We start from the raw sequence: 17,763 nt of genomic DNA on the forward strand, positions 1-17,763 counted from the left end.
AGAAGGGAGCCTTCATTCAGTGAGAGGGTAAACCCAGCAAAGTGAGCACAGCCCAACATCCCTAGAAAGCCAGTGTGTGATCCAGACCCCTGTAAAGGCAGGGTACTGCAGAGGCTTGGTGGAGCAGGAATGCTCCCCAATACCTCCCTTCTCTCTTATCTTGATCACTTCCACACTCCCTTCTGCCCTTCCAGCAGCTAACTATCCCAGGCTCCCTCCCCTGCCTCTCCCTTGCCCTCCATCCCAGAGCCCTCCCATCCTGCCAGGTTAATTTGAGTTTCTGATTTGCATAAGCAGCAGATCACAATGTTCTGGAAATCCCCTCCTGCAGCCAGAGCTTCCTCCCCACTTTTACAGCGTCACTGTCGGCCTTCTGCTTCCTTTTGCTACCGGAGCACCGGGACACATCCGACTGGCACAGCACAAACAGCAGGTCCCAGCTGCTGATGCCAAGAGGGATCCATCGGCAGCCCCCTGCAGAGCTGAGCCCATGAGTGGCCCTGGAATGCTGTGCCAAACCAGCTGCATCTGCTGCCTGCTCTGCTCCTGCCTTGCTCCAGGGCCAGCTCCAGGCACAGCCACTCATGGCAGCCAGGTGCTGGCTGGCCCCACCACTCCATCAGGGTTCAAGAGAGCTCCATCTGCCCAGCAGCACAGAGGACTGGGCTTTTGGGCAATAAGAGCTGTTGGGCCAATGCCACTTCGAATTCACACCACTGGGCCTACCCTGCTCACTGCAGAGAGGGATCAACTTGAAGGAAGCTAGACATGATTTGAGACAAGTAGGACCCGAGGACAGGGGAGTTCAACCACCTTCCATCCACAGTCTGTGTTCCTTCTCAGCCCATTTCCCACAGCACAGCAGCAATCAGGGCACGTTCACATAAGTAAGCTGCAACTGAAGGTGCTGAACTCAACTCTCTGTGACAAAAAAAACCCCTAGTGTCTCAACGTGTCAGCTGTGAACACACCCTCACAGCTACACAGGCGTGCTCATAAACCACTGCTGCCATCAGGGGAATTTTCTCCCCTGGGAGCATGGTGGGACCAAAGGAATGAGGAAGGGCCAGCAGGACCAAAAGCCTTTCATTTTCATAGTGAAATTCATGCTGGTGTTTGGGCCAGCCTGAGTTGACAACTTCAGGTAAAAAACACAAAGAGCATCTGGCTAGAGATGTGGAGAGGCACCAAGTAAGAGCATGTCATCCAGGTGCAGGCAGACCCCAGACCCACAGGCTCCTCACCCTCCTGCCATCCAAACCAGATGGACCAAAGCAGTGCCTTCTTCAGGCCTTGCAGTTCACACCTGGCAAGTGTAGACCAAACGCCCTGCCAGGTACAACTGTACCTGCTGGCAAGGAGCTGGGGAGCTGGAATCAGCCTCTATAAAATAGAAACATTTAAAGCCTTGGTGTTTATTCCAGCACCAGCTGGCTCCAGCCTTGGTTCTGACCGCCAGTTCTCCTGGTGGATGGTTTTCAGGGATTCTCTGCAACCAGGGAAACCATCACCTGTGCACCTTCATCAACAGACCCAGCTCTTCCCTGCTCCCCCAGGAAGATGCATCCTGTTCTGACTCCAGATAGAGACAAGGATGAGATGGAAATACACATGGAACAACAGTGCCTCTTGCCAGATGCAGCAGTTTCTCTTAGGAAAAGCACATGTTTGCAATCCCAGTGAAGTTGCCCGGAAACCAGGCAAGAAAAATGATGTAACGAGGCTCTTCAGTTGTCCAAAAGTGAATCAGAGCCTCCAAAACAGCTCCCCCCACCCCTTTTTGCTGACTAATACCTGACACGGTACACGGGCCCCTGGGAGGAAAGGCACAGGAGAGCCCTTTAAGTGGTGCCTGGCTCCCTATCAAAACCACACAGAGGCTGTCTGGGACCTCCATCATGGGGAATTCCCCTTCTCCATGCCTAAAAGTAAGCTCAGCTGGGCCAGCCTTCCTGCATTTGGGGATCGCAGGCACAGAGCTCCTGAAGGGCTGCCCTGCTCTGACGGGTTTTCACTCCCCTCTAGCCCCTCCAGGACTCAGCCTGGTGAGTAGTGCGACGATTTTTTCGGTGTGAGAGCTCCCGGGATGGTGTGAGGGGAAGGCAGGCAGCTTTTGGGGTGCTGCAAAATCAAACCACCCCTTTTGCTCCTCACAGAAATAAGCAGGGTTTCATTATTTCATGTAGGCTGAAGCATTAATTTATAAACAAGATGTTTTCTGGTTCTGTGGGACTGCATTTAGCTTTGAAGACAGGTTTTCTGAGGGTTTTACAGAACAGCGCTGGGCTTCTCGTTGGGGTAAAACAAGACTTTCAGGGAACAAAAGGGAAGATATTGGGCACTTGTGGGGTCCTTCTGTCTCATCCCCAGCTGAGACTTCAGACACGAGCACAAAGAGCACGTCAGGGTCCCATCAGTGCTGAGCTCTTGTAACCCAGCCAGGCTGCCAGAGTGATGTCCTGCTGCCAGTGAAGGGCAGTCAGGAAAAGGAGTTTCTGGGATTTTAAGTTTTACAACTCAAAACATCACATTCCCAAGGAGTGGAGCTGTGTGAATACAGCTGACTAAGAAGCCAGGACTGGGGCAGCTGGAAACAGCTTGATCTCCAGTAAAGGACCTTGATGAACCCAGCACCAGGTCACCTAAGGAGGATATGTCTGGAGTACAAGCAAAGAGCAGCACAGCTGCTTACAGCAGGATTTCTTCACTCCTGGTTCATTGTTTTTATTTACACATGTATTTAAAAAAACCCAGCACCTTCTCTCTGTGGCAAAACCAACAGAAGGAAAATCAGGTAGCTGCTGAGTGAGTCCTGAAGAGCAGTGAACCCAGGTGTTCCCTATGCTTGGTGGTTCACCACAGCATAATTCCAGCAGCAGCACAGAGTAGAAGGATCCCTGGAATACAGGCTTCGGTTAGAGGGGGGAATTTCCTCACTTAACATTAACTTGGAGGCTCGGCGGGGAATTCTCCCTGCCTCAGAGAAACGTCAGCCTCAGCTAGCCGGAGGCACCACCCTCCTGCTTGCCGGGGCCGAGGCCACCAGAGCGCCTCAGCACAGCCTCCCCTCAGCCATTGCCCCTCCACGCGAGGGTACACGACGAGCCCCCCTCCGCCCCGCCATTTTGTATCTGCACACACGGCAGCCGGGGCAGCCGCTGCAGGGCTCGGCCTCGCCGCTCCCCTACGAGCGCAGCCTCCCGCAGAAAGATGATGCCGCCCCTCAAAGCCCCACTAAGCCGGGTGGGACCCCGGTGCAGCCCCAAGGAACCCACAAGACCCACAGACATCAACAACGGCTCCGCCATGACAGGCACCGTCTTCACACGCTCCCAGCCCTCCCCTTTATAGGCCCCGCCGCGCGCCGATTGGCTGCTCCGCCTGTCAGTCAGGCTGGGAATTTCCCGGGGGCGGAACCAGCTGTGGCGGTGCTGGTGGCCGAGCTGAGGGACCCGGACCGAAACCCCGATCCCGGCCCTAATCCCGATCCCGACCCCGATCCCGGTGGTGGCCCCGCCGTGGGGCGCACGGCAGGTGAGCTCGGAGCGCTGCGGGGCCCCAGTGCCTTCGCGGACAGGAGCCCTGCCTGGGGCACCGGGGTCTTACGGGGCACCGGGGTCGCGCCGTCACAGCGAAGGGGCCCAGGCCAGAGGGAAGTGCCGGGATCGGGGCTGCGCGTTGTCGGTATCTGGCCGGTTCCTGGGCCGCTCGGGTGGCCAGGGTGAGACCCCTGAGGGGGCCAGGGCCGCGCCGTCCCCCGGGGATTTGCCCCGGAGCCGCCCGGTGTCGCGGTAGTCGTGTCGTGCCTCAATTTCCCCTCTCCCGGGCAGGGCGGGGGCTGCCGCCGCCCGCCACCCCCCCGGGACGGGCTGGGTGTTTGTGTTCCCGGCGGTGCCGGGGGGGACGAGGAGGCTCGGCGGGGTACGGGTGGGGGTCCCCCAGCTCCCCCGGGCGGTGCTGGTGCCCCGAGGCGGCCCCACTCCTCCCTCGCCCCGCCTTGCACAACCCCGGCGTTTCCCCGGGCCCACGCATTTGCCTCCCGACTACCCTTGGTTTGCGATGCCCCCCGGGCAGGGCAGGTTCGTGGGCCCCCTCCGGGGGAGCCATGGCCTCAAGGACCCTCCTGTCCGTGCTATTTTCCTTTCCCTTTGACTTTTTCCTTCTGGTCCAAGCGTTTGTGTTAGCATCGGATGCTGATCCAGAGGCTGGAATAGCTGGAGCAGGGATGGCAGCATCCTCATCTTTTGGGAGGGAGGTACAGCTTGTCTCCCCCTTTCTCCTCTCTCAATTCCATGCTAAGACCCTCACAGAGGGCAGAGAGAAAAATATAGAAAACATGCTGTCTGTCACTGCTGCTTTTAGGTGAGACTAGCTCCAGGTGGGACTCACAGGGATGTGCATCCTCTCAGAGATCTTGCTATCCTGTTCCTGTGTCCCTGGGACACAGGTTGCCCCCTGTATCAAGAAGTCAAATGCAGTCTTTTCCCTTGAGCTGGTTATTCCCATCACTTGGGTGGGTTATTCCCAACACTTGGGGAAATGGGAGCTGTTGTGCTGCCACAAGCTATTTTGGAATGCACATTTCATGGAGAGCGCTGTCAGCTGAAGCGTTCCAGAGACTGGACTTTGTGCATTGGGATGAATTCTGGAGACAGGAAGGCTCCAACCAGGCACGTCCTTGAGAGCTGTCTCTGGTGAGGTGAAGTAAGCAAGAAGAAAACAGGGGAGGCTTTCTGCTGCCTTTGGCATCATTCCTGATTCCTTTCAGCCCGACCTACGCCAGGCAGACCTATTTAGCACAGGGCTGTGGGTTGTTGCTTGCCACCACCTGGTACAAAACTCTGGTGGGTGGAGGAAACCAAGCTATCTACTCTTGTGGCATTGCAGATTTTGTTTTAAAGCAGCAGTTCTTACACTTTGGGTGGCGCTTAGCTGGTGTAGCTTTGTGGTGCCGCTATCTGGTACTGGCTTGGTTGTTGCTGGCTGAAGCACACCAAGTTGGACAGGAGTAGCATGGAAGCAGGAAAAAGGCTACAAGGAGAGGGGTGGCTGTGCCTTGTTCTGCTTTGGAGTGCTGTGACAAGCAGCCATGATGCTGCTGAGCTTTGCAGGGAGAACTGGAGCAGGCATGATGAGCCAGATGTTTTTGCAGCAGAAGACGGGATCTTGCATAAATCCCCCCCCACCCCGATGCTGCCAGGAGAGCACCACGACCATGCCTGGCTGTGTGTCCTGCCTGCATTGAAGCTTGGGCCCACCCCAAGGAGCTCTGCAGCTGTGTGTGGTTACCTGTGTTTGTAAACCTGGCAGACCCAGGGAAATGCTTTATTTTCTTTGTGAGCACCCTCATCAGAAGCAGGTTGTTTCATGAAGCCTCTTCGGGAGGTGGGTTTTTGAGGGAAGAATTTCCCTTTGAGATCTGAGTCTTGCAATGCCTGCTTTCCTCTTCTTTTCTTACTCCCAGCCCAGTGGACTGCACTGCCCAAAATGTCTCAATATTGTTGCCTCCTAAAGCCAACTCTACTTTTGCTTTCCTGCGAATGAGACCAGTCCAGCAGTCCAGGAATGGTTTTCCCTTGTCTGGGAAGCTGCTGGAGACATGTAGAAGAAAACCAGTCTGAGAGCTAGTGTTTTCCAGTAAAATGATCAAAGAAACAAAAAAAAATTCATCCCATGATGTCTATCTAAGTGGCTTTTGCTTTCCCTCTGAGGAGGCATGCCAGGGACCCAGCAGCCCCAATCATGGGAAAATTATGCTGGCAGCCTGCAGGGATTTGCTTTCACCTCCTATGATCCTGGTGCGGAGGAGGCTTCCTGTGAATATTGTGCACTGGTGTAAGGAAAACCCCCTTCTCCTTAGGGCTGGATGGGAATTGAAGAGCTGCCAAGCCTGCAGCTCTGGGAGGCTGCTCCCCACCCTGGGGTACTGCCCAAAGCAAACCCCCAGCAGTGCCAGCACCCTCCTGCACAGGCTTCACATCCTAAGCCTTGGTATATCTTCAGTGTTCAGTAATTTTGAAGTAGGGATCTCATCCTTCTGCATGGCTGGTACACTGATGGCTGGGTCAGTGGTGCATGTTGTTCTGGGTGACAACAGTGACAGCTCCAGCTCACCCCCAAGACACAACACAGCTATTTAAACACCACTCTGCTTTCATCTTTGCCCGCGAGTCTCCCCTGCCCCCTCACACTCTCATTCTCTACTTTTGCTGAGTCGCCATAATAACTTGCTACCTAAAGGTCTTGGTGTCCCGCATGGAACCAGCAACACCCATGGGTGCCCATCTGGCAATCTCTGACAGCAGCTGGGCATGGAGCCAGTGAGCTGCAGCCATGGTCCGAGCCTGGCCCTCAGGCCCAGCTGAAATGCTGTCAGATCACCTTCAGAGGTGTTGACTGGCAAAGAGGGAAGTGTTTTCTGGTGGTTTGATGGCTTCTGCTGGAGTTTGTGGTAGTCATGTTTCCTTTGTGTATCTAGCCACCATTAGGTGCTGGTGTATGGTCCCCCTTTCTCCTTCCCTCGTGTTTTTGTTGAAATTCGATTTTCCACTGTAAATCTCACCTGTCAGAACTCTTAAGGGAAAAAAAACACAACAAACCAAGACTGGGATCAGTGACTTGGTCTCTGGTCCCCAGGGTGACCTCTCTGTTCCAGCAGCTCCTTGCAGAAATTGGACTGTGCCTCCACTCCAGGAAAATCCACCCTGTCCCCAGTGATGGCCTGCAATGCTGTGAAAACCCCTCCCTCTTGCTGGCTATTGTTTGCTGGTGAATTTGTGGCTCGTCTGTGCTTCGGTCAGCTGGAGATAGTCCAGTTCCTCTCTGCAGCTGTTTTTTGAAAACAGCTCCTGTGGTCTCTTTGCTACAGTCTCCCTGGTAGGGTGCAGACCTTGAGTAGAAAAGATCTTGATAGAATCTTGAGAATAGGGAATATCAGAGGGAATATCTGTGGCTCCATCCATCTGGGAGAATATGGGATCACTGTGAGTGAACTCTGCTATTTGGCAGGGTGTTCAGTGCACAGGACTCTGAGGGATTCCTGCACAGGGGACAGGTACATCCCATATGCTATGGGATAAGGCAAAAAACCTCCAGGTTTGGAGTCTGGCATTAAGAGAATGAGGTCTGGTATTTCAGGCTGCTTCCAAGCCACACGGGAAGATGGTACAACAGGAGAGGACAGCTGTTCCCTCTTCTTCTTCTTCTCCCTACCTTCCCTGACACATACCTGGGCTCATCCCAGTGCAGTATGCAGATGCCCCGCAAGATGGTCACTGCAGGGTGGGTTTGGTACCCAGCTCCTCCCAGAGCCCTAGGTCTGGAGCAGCATGTGATGACTGGACAGCAGTGATAAGCAGGCTCAGGTCCCCAGGCAGCCTGTGACACCATCCCAATCCTCTGCTAGGCTGGCCAGGCAGGTAGCTTGGCCACAGGTGATGGCATTTCCCAGCCACGAGAGTCCCACTGGGCTATGTGCTGAGCTCATCCACCCTGGCCTTGATCACTTGCAGGGATGGGGCATCCACAGCAGCTCTGGGCAGCCTGTTCTGGTGCCTCACCCCCTCGCAGTAAAGAATCTCTCCCTAATACCTAATCCAAGCCTGCCCTTTGTTTAAGACTGGCTGTGACAATGCTGACATCGCTGGGACGCACAGCTCAGAAATGGCCCTGGTTCTTCCACAGCTTCCTGTCAGTTGCTCTGGGCTCCAGGAATAGCCTGTCCTCAGCTCACCCCACACCAGCACAGTTGAGCACTTCCAGTTGCTTGGGACAAGGTCCCTGGCTCCCCATAAAGGGGCCAGAGACAGTGGGGGGTTAGGCAGCACCCACGGAGCAGGAGGATGATGAGACGCACCAGTGCACCTCCCAGAAGCAGAGTGCTGCTGAGGGCAGGCCCAATTCCCTGTCACTGAGGCAGGCGTTAATTGCCGTTCCAGTTGTGGATGCTGCCAGGTGGCAGTTGTCATCTGGAAAGTCCCTGATGCTCCTTGGCAGGCAGGTCATCCAAATTGGAGATCAGCCTGGATCACTCATGGCATGAGCATTAGTCTGAGGCTGAAACAGTTTCGGGTACAGGCTACCCCCTTCCCCTTTCTAAATGCCTCCTCTCAGCCTCCTCCTGCTTACCAGCTGTCTTGGCTGAGAGAAGAGCACTCTGGGGTGCTCCTGTTGTGCCCCTAGGCAGCATCCCAGCTTCAGCTGGCACCAGGACCTTCTCAGCTGCTGCTCTGCTCCATATCCTAACAAGCTGGCATCAGGGGGGATAGTTCTGATAAGTTGTGCTGTGATTCACAGCAGTTGTTTTATCCCCCCCAGGAGATGGGTGAGACCTAGAGCCAGGATCCTGCCCCAGCTGTCCCCAGGCCAGACTTCAACAAGGGGGAGGCCTTAGGTCACCCACAGGTACAAGGAATTGGAAAAGCAAATAGCATACTGCTTGCGGGTGTTTTGTCTCCTTGGGCTTTGCTCCCAGCCTGGCACATGCCCAGATATTTCCTGTGCCCAGTTCAGGAAGGCGTGTTGCTGGCAGCCAGTTTTTCTGGCTGAGGAGGAGGAGGACAGAGTAAGTCCCTGCGGTTCATCCCCCAATACAGCCCAAACATCCCCCCAGCTGCTGGTTAAGGCTTTTGGAGTTGCAGACACTGCCCCTCCCCAAACAGCCCCTCACAAGCCTTTATGCACCCCAGAAATCCCATATGTTGGGCAGGATGCCCTGGCGACAGTGCCCAGGTTTGCTCTGGTGTGGATGAATGCTCCTGGCCTGCACCTCCATCTCTCCTGGGATGCAGCAACCAGGGGTTGCAGCCTTCTCTATGACTCCAGCACCCTTCATGAAAGCTAGCCCCAAGTGGGACTGCTGGTGATGCCTCCTCCTGTGACAATTCTCATGGCTGTGAGTCACCCTGACATATTTGCCCCAAGCAGGGCTGGAGGGGGAAGTGCCTTCACCTAGTTCACTTGCTGACTGGCTGGCGAGCAGTGAGGCACCAGCACAGCACCCTGGACCCCCATACGATTGAGACCAGGGACTGTGGCACCATCTGGAGCCAGAGGAAGGTGACACCGTGCTCCATTATCTTGCAGGGATGCCTGGCTGGGAGGTAGGCGACTGAAGAGCAGGCATGGAGGGGAGAGGACCCTATCATATCTATGACCCTGGTGGGGGCTCAGAGGAGAATGGATCCACGGCCTTGGAGCGGCTGGTGGAGGAGAACGCCCGGCTGAAGGAGAAGATGCAAGGGATCAAGTCTATCGGTAACATCTGCGTGCCAGGGGGGATGAGATTTGCTTTTGGGGCATCCCAGCCTGTGCCCACAAAGCCAGGGGTTTGTTGCTTGGTTGAGGAAGGGTGCTGGTAGAAGCTGGGGGTCTTGACACTGGGGCAGCAGCAAAGCTCTCCCTGTCCTGGACTGTTGAGCAGGATGTCTGAGCTTTTTCACATGGTGATGCAAAGGGAGCAAGAATTTTGTTGAACTTCTGGGGTGTTTGGTGGTGGGATAAATGGCTGGAAAGAAAAGACAAGTGCTGAAACAAGGACAGCTCCTTGGAGTTCATGGGTGCTGGTGTTCTGCTTCTGATGAAAATCTCCTCCTTCTGCAAGCCCTGTTGGGCCAGGGGCTTTTCACAGGTGTTTCTCAAGGAACCTAATGTTGATTGCTCCCTGCGGCAGCAGGAACATGCCAGTGTTGAAATGTTCCAGCTGAGTTGTGCCACCCTTTTTGTTCTCCTTGTCAGCCTTCCCCCACTGCCACCCCCAGTTTTGCTTTCTGTCTCGTGAGCCAGCTTCCTCCTTTGAGTCCTGCTTCTGCAGCTGAATTTCCACCTGCCTCGTGATTCCCGTTGTCACCATGCCCTTACCTGGGACAGGGACTCACTGGTGTGACAGCAGCCTCCCCTCATCAGGGGAGGATTGCATTGTTCATTCTAGACCCCAAAGTGGGGAAGTTGGACCTGTAAGTCTACAACCCAGGCTTAAATTTGTCTCTTCTGAGAAGCAGAGGAGACCTCTGAGAGACAGAGTGGTGCTTTCTGCCTCCTGTAACCAGTCCTCTGTGTGTCAGCATGAGCTCTCTGAGACCAGTGAGCCGCTGATCCAGCTTTGCCGTTGGATTTATCCCAGAATAGTTTCCAGATGAAGAAGAAATATTCTGGGCACTGCTCCAGCCAGCCAGAGGTTTTGGTGCTGGTGGATGGGGCTACTGCAGGACAGGCCCTCGGGGAAGGAGGCTGAGCACCCTTCTGTTGCTCACAACAGGAGAGCTTCTGGAGGAGTCCCAGGTCGAGGCATCCAAGCTGCGGCAGAAGGCAGAGGACCTCGTGAAGGACAACAAAATGCTGATTGGATCATCTTCCTTGGAGAACTTGGTGGAAACCGGAGGTAGGAGATGTGAGCTCATGGGGGAGGAATAACCTGATGGCTCAGAATCCTGAGCTTGGGGGAAGGGAAAGGCTGTGCAAGAGCCTTTAATGAAGGACCTTTACAGCCGTGTCATCTCTGGAGTGTATCAAGCCACTGCCATCCTTCCTTCTAAAAGGAGATTTCTGTCCCATCCCCATAGGTGGGGTAGAAGTCATCAATCAGTGCCTGACCTTGCAGGGCTCTGCTGTGTGCATCCCTGTGCCAGGTGGAGAGAGGCCCTGCTCTCCAAAAGGCTTATGGCTACATCCTTTCCCCTCTCTGCAGCTGTTGGCCCTGATCCCAGCTTTGCACGGGCGGCCCCAGGCAGTGCCCAGCCGGACGTGGAAGCACGGAAATCACCTCCAAGGGTGAGTCTGCTTGATGTGGAAGCTGGTGCTGGCATGGCTGGAGAGGGAGGCACTGTGCACCTAATTAAAGCAAAAGGAGGCAGCATTTAGCCTCTAGAAACAGGGACAAACCTAAAAGGAGGGATCAGCTCCTCTGCTGTACTCTTGGTGGTCCCTCTCTATGTGTTGTGGGCATCTTGGACTGCCATTACTTGGGGAGCTCTCACCTAGCTGTCCCCCTTGCAGGGATCCTCCTCAGAGTTTGAGATCGTTGCCATCAAAGCACAAGGGTTTCCCCAGGAGAACAGGAGAGTAGTGAGTGGCCCTGTTGCCTGCAGAATTTGGTGTTGGGGGGTGGGGAATCGAGCCAGCGTCAGGTATTTGGAGGTGTGCAGGGCTGCAGTTCTGTGCCCAGGCAGGCACCAGCAGGGCTGGCTGACCCATGTCAAGGCAGCCCTTGGGCAAACCACAGAGGAGGGAAAAACTCAGCAAGAGTCCTCCCCCAAACACAACTGGCCTGACTGGGTCTGGGCGAGGGGCCAGTGAAGCAGCCTCAGCCACATGGGGACACCAGTGTCTGCAGATGCCACATGACACTTAAAGGAAGAGCTGTGACAACACAAGTGGCTCTCGGTGATGCTCTGATGTTCAGCTGGTGCCCACACTGGGTGGAGGGAGGACCAGGCCTCCAAGCCCTGCCATTGCTGAGAGGGTCTGCCTTAGCAGACAAAACATATCTGTGTGCTCCATTTGCTGCCACCTGAATGTCCTCCTGACTCTCATTGCCCCATCCTGTCCTGCTGTGGTTTTTTGTGTGCTAGAAAGGATGGGGAGAGCCCAAGGGGAATGAACATCAGCTGGCATCACATGGTACCAGTAAGAGGACATGCTCTCCTTGCACATCCCTGTTCACATTGGCCAGAGAGGCTCTTGGAGGGGTTGAGTCTTACTGGACACTACTGGAGTTCAGCTATGAGGTGATGGAGAACAGAATGGGATCTGCTTGGCCACCAGCTGCTCATGCCTGAGCCGAGTCCAAATCCTGTGCTCACACCCAGATTCTTGCAGTTTGGGTCCTCATTGCCTCCCTTGCCAGCAGGGTGGGACAGGACATGGGCAGGAGGAGCTGGCTGTGCTGTGCCCCACACACATCCTCGCACAGCAGGTTTGGGGCTGTAAACTTCAGGTCAGGATGCTGGGGACACACTGGGCTGCCCTGTGGTGTAATCTGGGGCATTCCCACAGGCAGCAGGTGAGTCAAGCGTGGCAGGGAGCAGAGCAGATGTAGGTGTGCCAGCACAACCCCAGCTCCTCCCAGCAGTGCCACATGTGCCAGCTGTTGTGCCCGTGGCACTTCCTAGGCTATGGAGGAGTTAACCAACCATACCAGAGGAGCATAAACCTCTTGGGGACACTCCCTAAGGGCAGGGTGCACCCTAACACTGGTAGGTGTGCCCTGACCTGGACTTTCCTGGCTGCTGTTTAAATCCTGTGCATCATCCACTTGGCGATCACCTGCCAAAGGGCTCAGGTTCCTGGTGCCTGACGTGCCACAGCAGCAGAAAGGACAAAAGTAGGACAGGTGGAAGGAGAACATGGGAATTGAGGTAAGACCAGCAACCCTTCCAGCACGGAGCAGGCTATCTGTAGAGAGGACAGTGTCAGGAGCTGGGATTTTTAGTCCCAGTGCAGGTGAGAAGACCTCAGGGTGGAGAAGAGACCAAGGGTGGAGATGTCTCCATTGCTGTCAAAGATTTGAGAGTGCATCCTGCACAGAGTGCCAAGGGGCACTGGGAACCCATGGGCTGCTGCCGTGTCCTCCTCCACCCGGGGACTCACTGTGCCATATCCAGCAGCTGGGAATCAGACCTTTACAAAGCTGATGCAGTTTTTCAGCGTGCTGGGTGGTGCTGCAGAGTGACTTGGTGCTGTCCCAGCTCCCCACACAGCGCTGGGTGGGACATGAAGTTGATCTGCCCCAAGAGGAACTTTGCAATACTCCTTGAACTGGTCTGACCACACATGATCCCCTCCTCATTCCCAGGACTTGGAGCAGCCACTGAATGAGGATGCTAACCTGCTGCCCCAGCTGCAGCAGCTGGAGAACACGCTGAGTGGCTGTGCCAAGGAGGCCAGCAAGGACCAGGTCTTTGTGCGCATGGGCTACATGGCCTCCGAGCTCAAGCGCTTGGCCTCCAAGGTGCACAAGAACGAGCAGAGAACGTCGTTCCTGCAGGTGAGTGAGGGCTGGCCTGGCACTTCATGAAGAATTTTCTCCTTCTGTTTTTTCCCAGCAAACCCCTCCTGCCCACCCTGAGGTGGACAGCCACCTTGTTAGCGTGGCCTGGTGGGAGGTGTGGGTGGCCCAGGACAGGCCATGGTCCTCACGCTGGCAGTGTTCACCCTGCAGACGCTGTGTGAGACGCTGCACAGTGAGAACAAGGAGCTGCGCACCAAGCTGGAGCATGACCTGGAGCAGAGGAACCAGGCTCTGGAGAAGCTCAGGTGAGGGTGGGCTATGTGGGTGGGGACAGGGCTGCTCTGGAAGCTTCTTCCTGCTGACGCATCTGTTCCTGTGTTTCCACAGGTGTGAGAACCAGGAGCTGCGGAGGATGGTGACGCTGAGCAGCCAGGACAGTGGGAAGAGGGATGCTGCTGAGCAACAGCAGGTGAGGAGGGAGCACCTCGTTGGAGTGGGCTGGGAAGGAGGCAGGGAGCCCGCTGACACATCAGCAAAGATGGCCTCATTTTACTTGAGCCCCCAGTTTGTCCTAGTGTGACCAGCAGGACTTCTCAGGGTCTCAAGGGGATGGGGGAGGCAGTGGGAGGGGAAGTGGCTTGAGTTTAGCCGGCCTTGGACACAGCCTCCGCAAAAGGCCTGAGGGTCCCCCCCGTGCGCGTCCAGCAGAGCGGGGCCATGGTGGAGAAGGCGCCGGGCAGAGAAGAGCTGGAGGCCAAGGAAAAGAAGGTGAAGATCCTGGAGCACCAGCGCAGGGAGGTGAGGATCAGGCTGGGAGGGAGGCACCACTAAGGAGGCGGGGAGTGGGCAGAGGGGGCACAGGGCTGGCATGGGACTGAGAGACTGGGGCAGGGCTTCAGAGCTGCAGGGAGGCACTGCTGGAGGTGGGATCTCCATCCAGCTGGTCCCCAAAGTGCTTTCATGACAGGAGTCTGATGGGGACCACCATAGCTGATGCAGGATTTGGGCTCCTGTTCAGCCATCCCTCTCTCCCTGCAGCTGCTGGAGGTGAATAAACAATGGGATCAGCATTTCCGCTCCATGAAGCAGAAGTACGAGCAGAAGGTAGGGCTGGGTGCCTGGGGAGACATTTCTGCTGGGTGCTGGCTGTGGGGACTCAGAGGAAACGATGTCGGGAGGTTTGGGGGCTGCCTGTACCTCCTTTGCCCCCGTGTGGGCTGTTCCAGGCCAACGCCCCCACTCCCTCGTGGCAGGTCACAGACCTACACCAAGAGCTGGCTGAGGCCCGCAGGGCAGTGACCGAGCTGGAGTCAGAGCGGGAGCAAAAGCAACGGGATTTTGACCGCAAGCTGCTCCTGGCCAAGTCCCGGATTGAAACAGAGGAGGCGAGTCCCTTGGGAAGGGTGAGAGGGAGCTGCCATCCCTGTTGCCCTGCCCTGGCTGATCTCCCCCCACCCTGGGTTCTGCAGGCAGAGAAGGAGAGGCTGGCCATGGAGGTGAGGGACCTGCAGCAGAGGATGCGGTTCCTGCAGGAGCAGCTGGCTCCAGTCACCAGGCAGCGGGAATACCAGGAAAAAGAGATCCAGAGGCTGAACAAGGTGGGACCCAGGGCACACCCTCTCACTGCAAAATGTCTTTAATCTTCTACAATCTCTTTACCTTTCTCAAATCCAAAACTGACTCTGATAATCCACTCTTGCCCAGGCAGAGACTTGTGTCAGGATCACTACTTGTATGACCACCACAGACTCACCACTTCCCTCTGGGCTCTGAGGAAGGGGATTGCAAGGAGGGTCTGTTGTCCTCCTTGCCCATGCCCAGTTACACCCACTTTCCACGCTGAGCACATGCCCTGGGTCCTCCAGTGACATCTTGGGCACTGAACTTGCTCTGACCCTGCTTGCTCCTCTTCCTCTCTAGGCACTAGAAGAGGCCTTGAACGTACAAGCCTCTCCACCACCCATCTTTGCCATGGAGCCGGCAGGGAAGCTGCCACAGCAGGAGCTGCTGACCCAGAATGAGCTACTCAAGCAGCAGGTAGGGCAGGACACAGAGCTACTGGGGACAGGGAAGGAAATACATGGCCTGAATGTCCACAGCAAAGAGCCCTGTGTGCCAGCAGCAGCCAGGCAGGTGTCAGTGCTGGGGTGATGGGGGTTGGGGAACCAACTCGGCATCCTCCAGCCATTCATCTTGAAGGACCACAGCCACGGGCCATCGAGCCAGCCCACATGCCTGGGACTTAGCATGGCTGGTGGAGTCAAGGATGGCAGCACAGTGATGGGGAGGTGTCTGCCCTCTGCCAGGTGCACCCGTGTTCTGTCTTCCTGCCAGGTGAAAATTTTTGAGGAAGACTTCCAGCGGGAACGGAGTGACAGGGAGAGGATGAATGAGGAGAAGGAAGAGCTGAAGCAGCAGCTGGAAAAGCTGCAGAAGCAGTTGGTCCTCTCCAACAACCAGGTGAGCAGCGCTTGGTGCTACTAGCAGCAATTTGGGAGCCCTGTGTCAACCGCATGTGTCTCGGAAATGCTCGTCCCCAGTGTCACAGTCCCTGTACATAACTAAGAGTAGGGGTTGAAGGAGGACAGGAAAGCCAGAGGTGTTTTTTCTGCTGCTTGTCACTGCCAGAGCTTCTCCTTTCATTCGTCTCCTCTTTCTGCACCTTTCCTGCTGGTCTGATGGGGACACTGGTGCAGGCATTCCCTTAGCAAACTTAACTTATAAAGATTGGAGGTGGCAGGGTGGTCTCTGCACTAACCCCTCTTCCTCCCAGCTGAGAGCCTCCAAAGAAGACTGCCAGAGGGAGAAGGAGGAGAAAGAGAAGCTGAAGAAGCTGCTGAAACAGCACAAACAGGTAGGGATGGGAGGAAACCCTCCCTGGGCAGATGGGCTGGGAGAGGTGATGACAGGTGATGGTGGTCTGCCTTTGGGATCTCCTCAGCATCTGTCCTGGCTCCTTGCAGGCTTCTGGAGAGAGGCTCCACCCCGAGCCAGGGCCAGGGCCGCAGGGCCCAGCCTGCCCCATGTACCAGTACCAGTACAGTCCGCCCATGGCTCACCCCATGTACCACGGCTATGACGAGTGGCAGCAGATCCGATACCCGCCAGCCATGCCGGGCGAGCACACACAAGGACAGAACTTCCACCATTTTCCCCCGGTGAGGCTCTACCTGTGCCAGCAGGAGTGAGGGCAGAGGGTGACATGTGGGTGGTTCTGGGAGTCGCTGCCCTCCAGGGCCACTGAATCTCAGAGCAGGGAGCTGAACACGTGTCCTGGTGGCATGTGACTGCTCAGTCCCTTTCCTCCCATCCTTCTCCTCACACTGTCAATCAATCACAGAGTGCAGCCTCATGATTCACGTGCCAGGTAATTCTCTGTTCCTTCTCCTCCTGCAGCCCGAGTACCCCTGGCGCCCGCCCTGTGCCATGGCTCGCAGCCAGAACGCCCAACCAGCGGCCGGGGTGAAACCGGTCCCCAAGGACTTGGGTAAGGCTCAGACCCACTCTGACAGGCTGCCTGTCCTTCACCCAGAGACTTGGGATGCTTGGCTAAACACATGGTGGAGGGATTGCAGCACAACTTTCCAGGCAGTGGCCATTTTCGCTTAGCCCCTACCTCTCATCAGCTGAGGGGATGATTTTGCCATGGGGTTGGTCCCTGCTGTGTCCCTGCCAGCACACCCATAGCACCTAAAGTCAGGCTGAGCCCAAACAGCTCGTGGAGTTATGGCAGTTGGTGCTCAGGGATAACAACCATGCCATGGCTGGCATCCCTCCTGTGGGGCTCATGTGAGAATGAAGAACTGTGCTTACTCTGTGCCATCCCTTTGTTGTGTCTCAGAACAGGCAGGCCCCGGATTGCCCTAACACCAAGGACTAGCCACACTCCAACACCAGTGGAAGGGGAGTAGGGTGTGTGTGTGCCCATGTGTGTGTGTCCAGGAGCTTCGTCTGGGTGCCAACGCCTGTGCAAGGACATGTGCTGCACGTGGGGGGCTCAGCAGCGCCTTCCCCCAAGGAAATCATGAAGGACGGACTAAAGTTTCCATCGTGGTGGCAGCCAGCATGGGGTCAGTCCCCTGCGGCCATCCCCTTTCCCCATGAGGAGCCAAGCCTGGCATCGCTTTAGACCCGAGCCAGGTCTTCAGGGAAGAGGAGCCAGTGTTTCCCAGGAGCTGCCCCAGTCCAGAGCCCCTGGAGGAGCGGGTAACAGTGGGGACTCTCCCAGTGGCGGGAGACCCCACACTCGCAGGCAAGTGCTGGCCGTAGCCAGGGGCCGGCCTGAGGGTGGTTGGTATTGTCATATTTATTTAAGGACTGAAGTGTGACTGAGTCTCTCTGGTTTTGTCCTGAAAGTTGCTTCCTGTGGGGCAGCCTGTGCTCGGGGAGGGGGAGAAGGAGGGATACCAGGACTGTTGATCGCCATGTGCTCAGGTATAGCCATAGAGACAGACTGAATGCAAGGGGACCCCCACCGTTGCTTGGGCACCGCAGGATGTGTTGCCCTGAGTGCATGCCTCTCACTTCCCTCTGTGTTCTGAGCTCAGCTTCTCACCCTCTCTCTTCTGCCTCCACCTCTTCCACGGCAGGGAAGCCCCTGCTGCCCCCTCTTCCTTTCCATGTAGCAGTGGCCTTGGGGACAGTCGTTGACATTGCACACAGCAAATCTTGGTCCACAAAACAGGTCCGGAGGGAAAAAAGCCAACGCAACCCAGTTTCTGTAAGCATGGCTGTCACAGTTGTGACAGCAGGAAGCACAGGATTCCGGTTGTCCCTGGTCCTGCCTCCATCCCCTTTTGCCCATCTGTCCTCTGCAC

General features: G+C 56.1%; 1 protein-coding gene across 12 annotated transcripts; it reads left to right on the forward strand.

Moving 5' to 3' along the window:
- The first annotated feature begins 1,891 nt into the window (after positions 1-1,891).
- On the forward strand, positions 1,892-17,274 carry TNIP1 (TNFAIP3 interacting protein 1). 12 transcript variants are annotated; one of them, XM_088173585.1, is made up of 17 exons: positions 1,904-2,045; positions 9,085-9,255; positions 10,256-10,378; positions 10,685-10,767; positions 12,791-12,982; positions 13,157-13,251; positions 13,334-13,415; positions 13,652-13,744; positions 13,985-14,050; positions 14,200-14,335; positions 14,420-14,544; positions 14,867-14,983; positions 15,281-15,406; positions 15,720-15,800; positions 15,910-16,104; positions 16,343-16,433; positions 16,788-17,274. In XM_088173585.1, exons 2-17 carry the CDS (start codon positions 9,123-9,125, stop codon positions 16,811-16,813), a joined length of 1,764 nt encoding a protein of 587 aa, XP_088029711.1. In that variant the 5' UTR covers positions 1,904-2,045; positions 9,085-9,122; the 3' UTR covers positions 16,814-17,274. The 12 variants fall into 12 exon arrangements, with proteins under 12 accessions (XP_088029717.1, XP_088029715.1, XP_088029711.1 ...); XM_088173581.1 differs by having other exon boundaries at positions 16,793-17,274; XM_088173587.1 differs by having other exon boundaries at positions 13,655-13,744.
- The last annotated feature ends 489 nt before the right edge of the window (positions 17,275-17,763 follow it).

Source organism: Sturnus vulgaris, chromosome 15 (genome assembly GCF_052056855.1).
Source record: "Sturnus vulgaris isolate bStuVul1 chromosome 15, bStuVul1.hap1, whole genome shotgun sequence".
Lineage (NCBI taxonomy): Eukaryota > Metazoa > Chordata > Aves > Passeriformes > Sturnidae > Sturnus > Sturnus vulgaris.

What these genes read in the sequence shown, in the direction of transcription:
- TNIP1 (XM_088173581.1), top strand. Translation starts at nt 9,123, where the DNA reads ATGGAGGGGAGAGGACCCTATCATATCTATGACCCTGGTGGGGGCTCA. An exon ending in CAGGCTCTGGAGAAGCTCAG is followed by an intron (nt 13,252 to 13,333) that starts GTGAGGGTGGGC and finishes GTGTTTCCACAG; the next exon opens with GTGTGAGAACCAGGAGCTGC. An exon ending in AGCAGAAGTACGAGCAGAAG is followed by an intron (nt 14,051 to 14,199) that starts GTAGGGCTGGGT and finishes CCCTCGTGGCAG; the next exon opens with GTCACAGACCTACACCAAGA.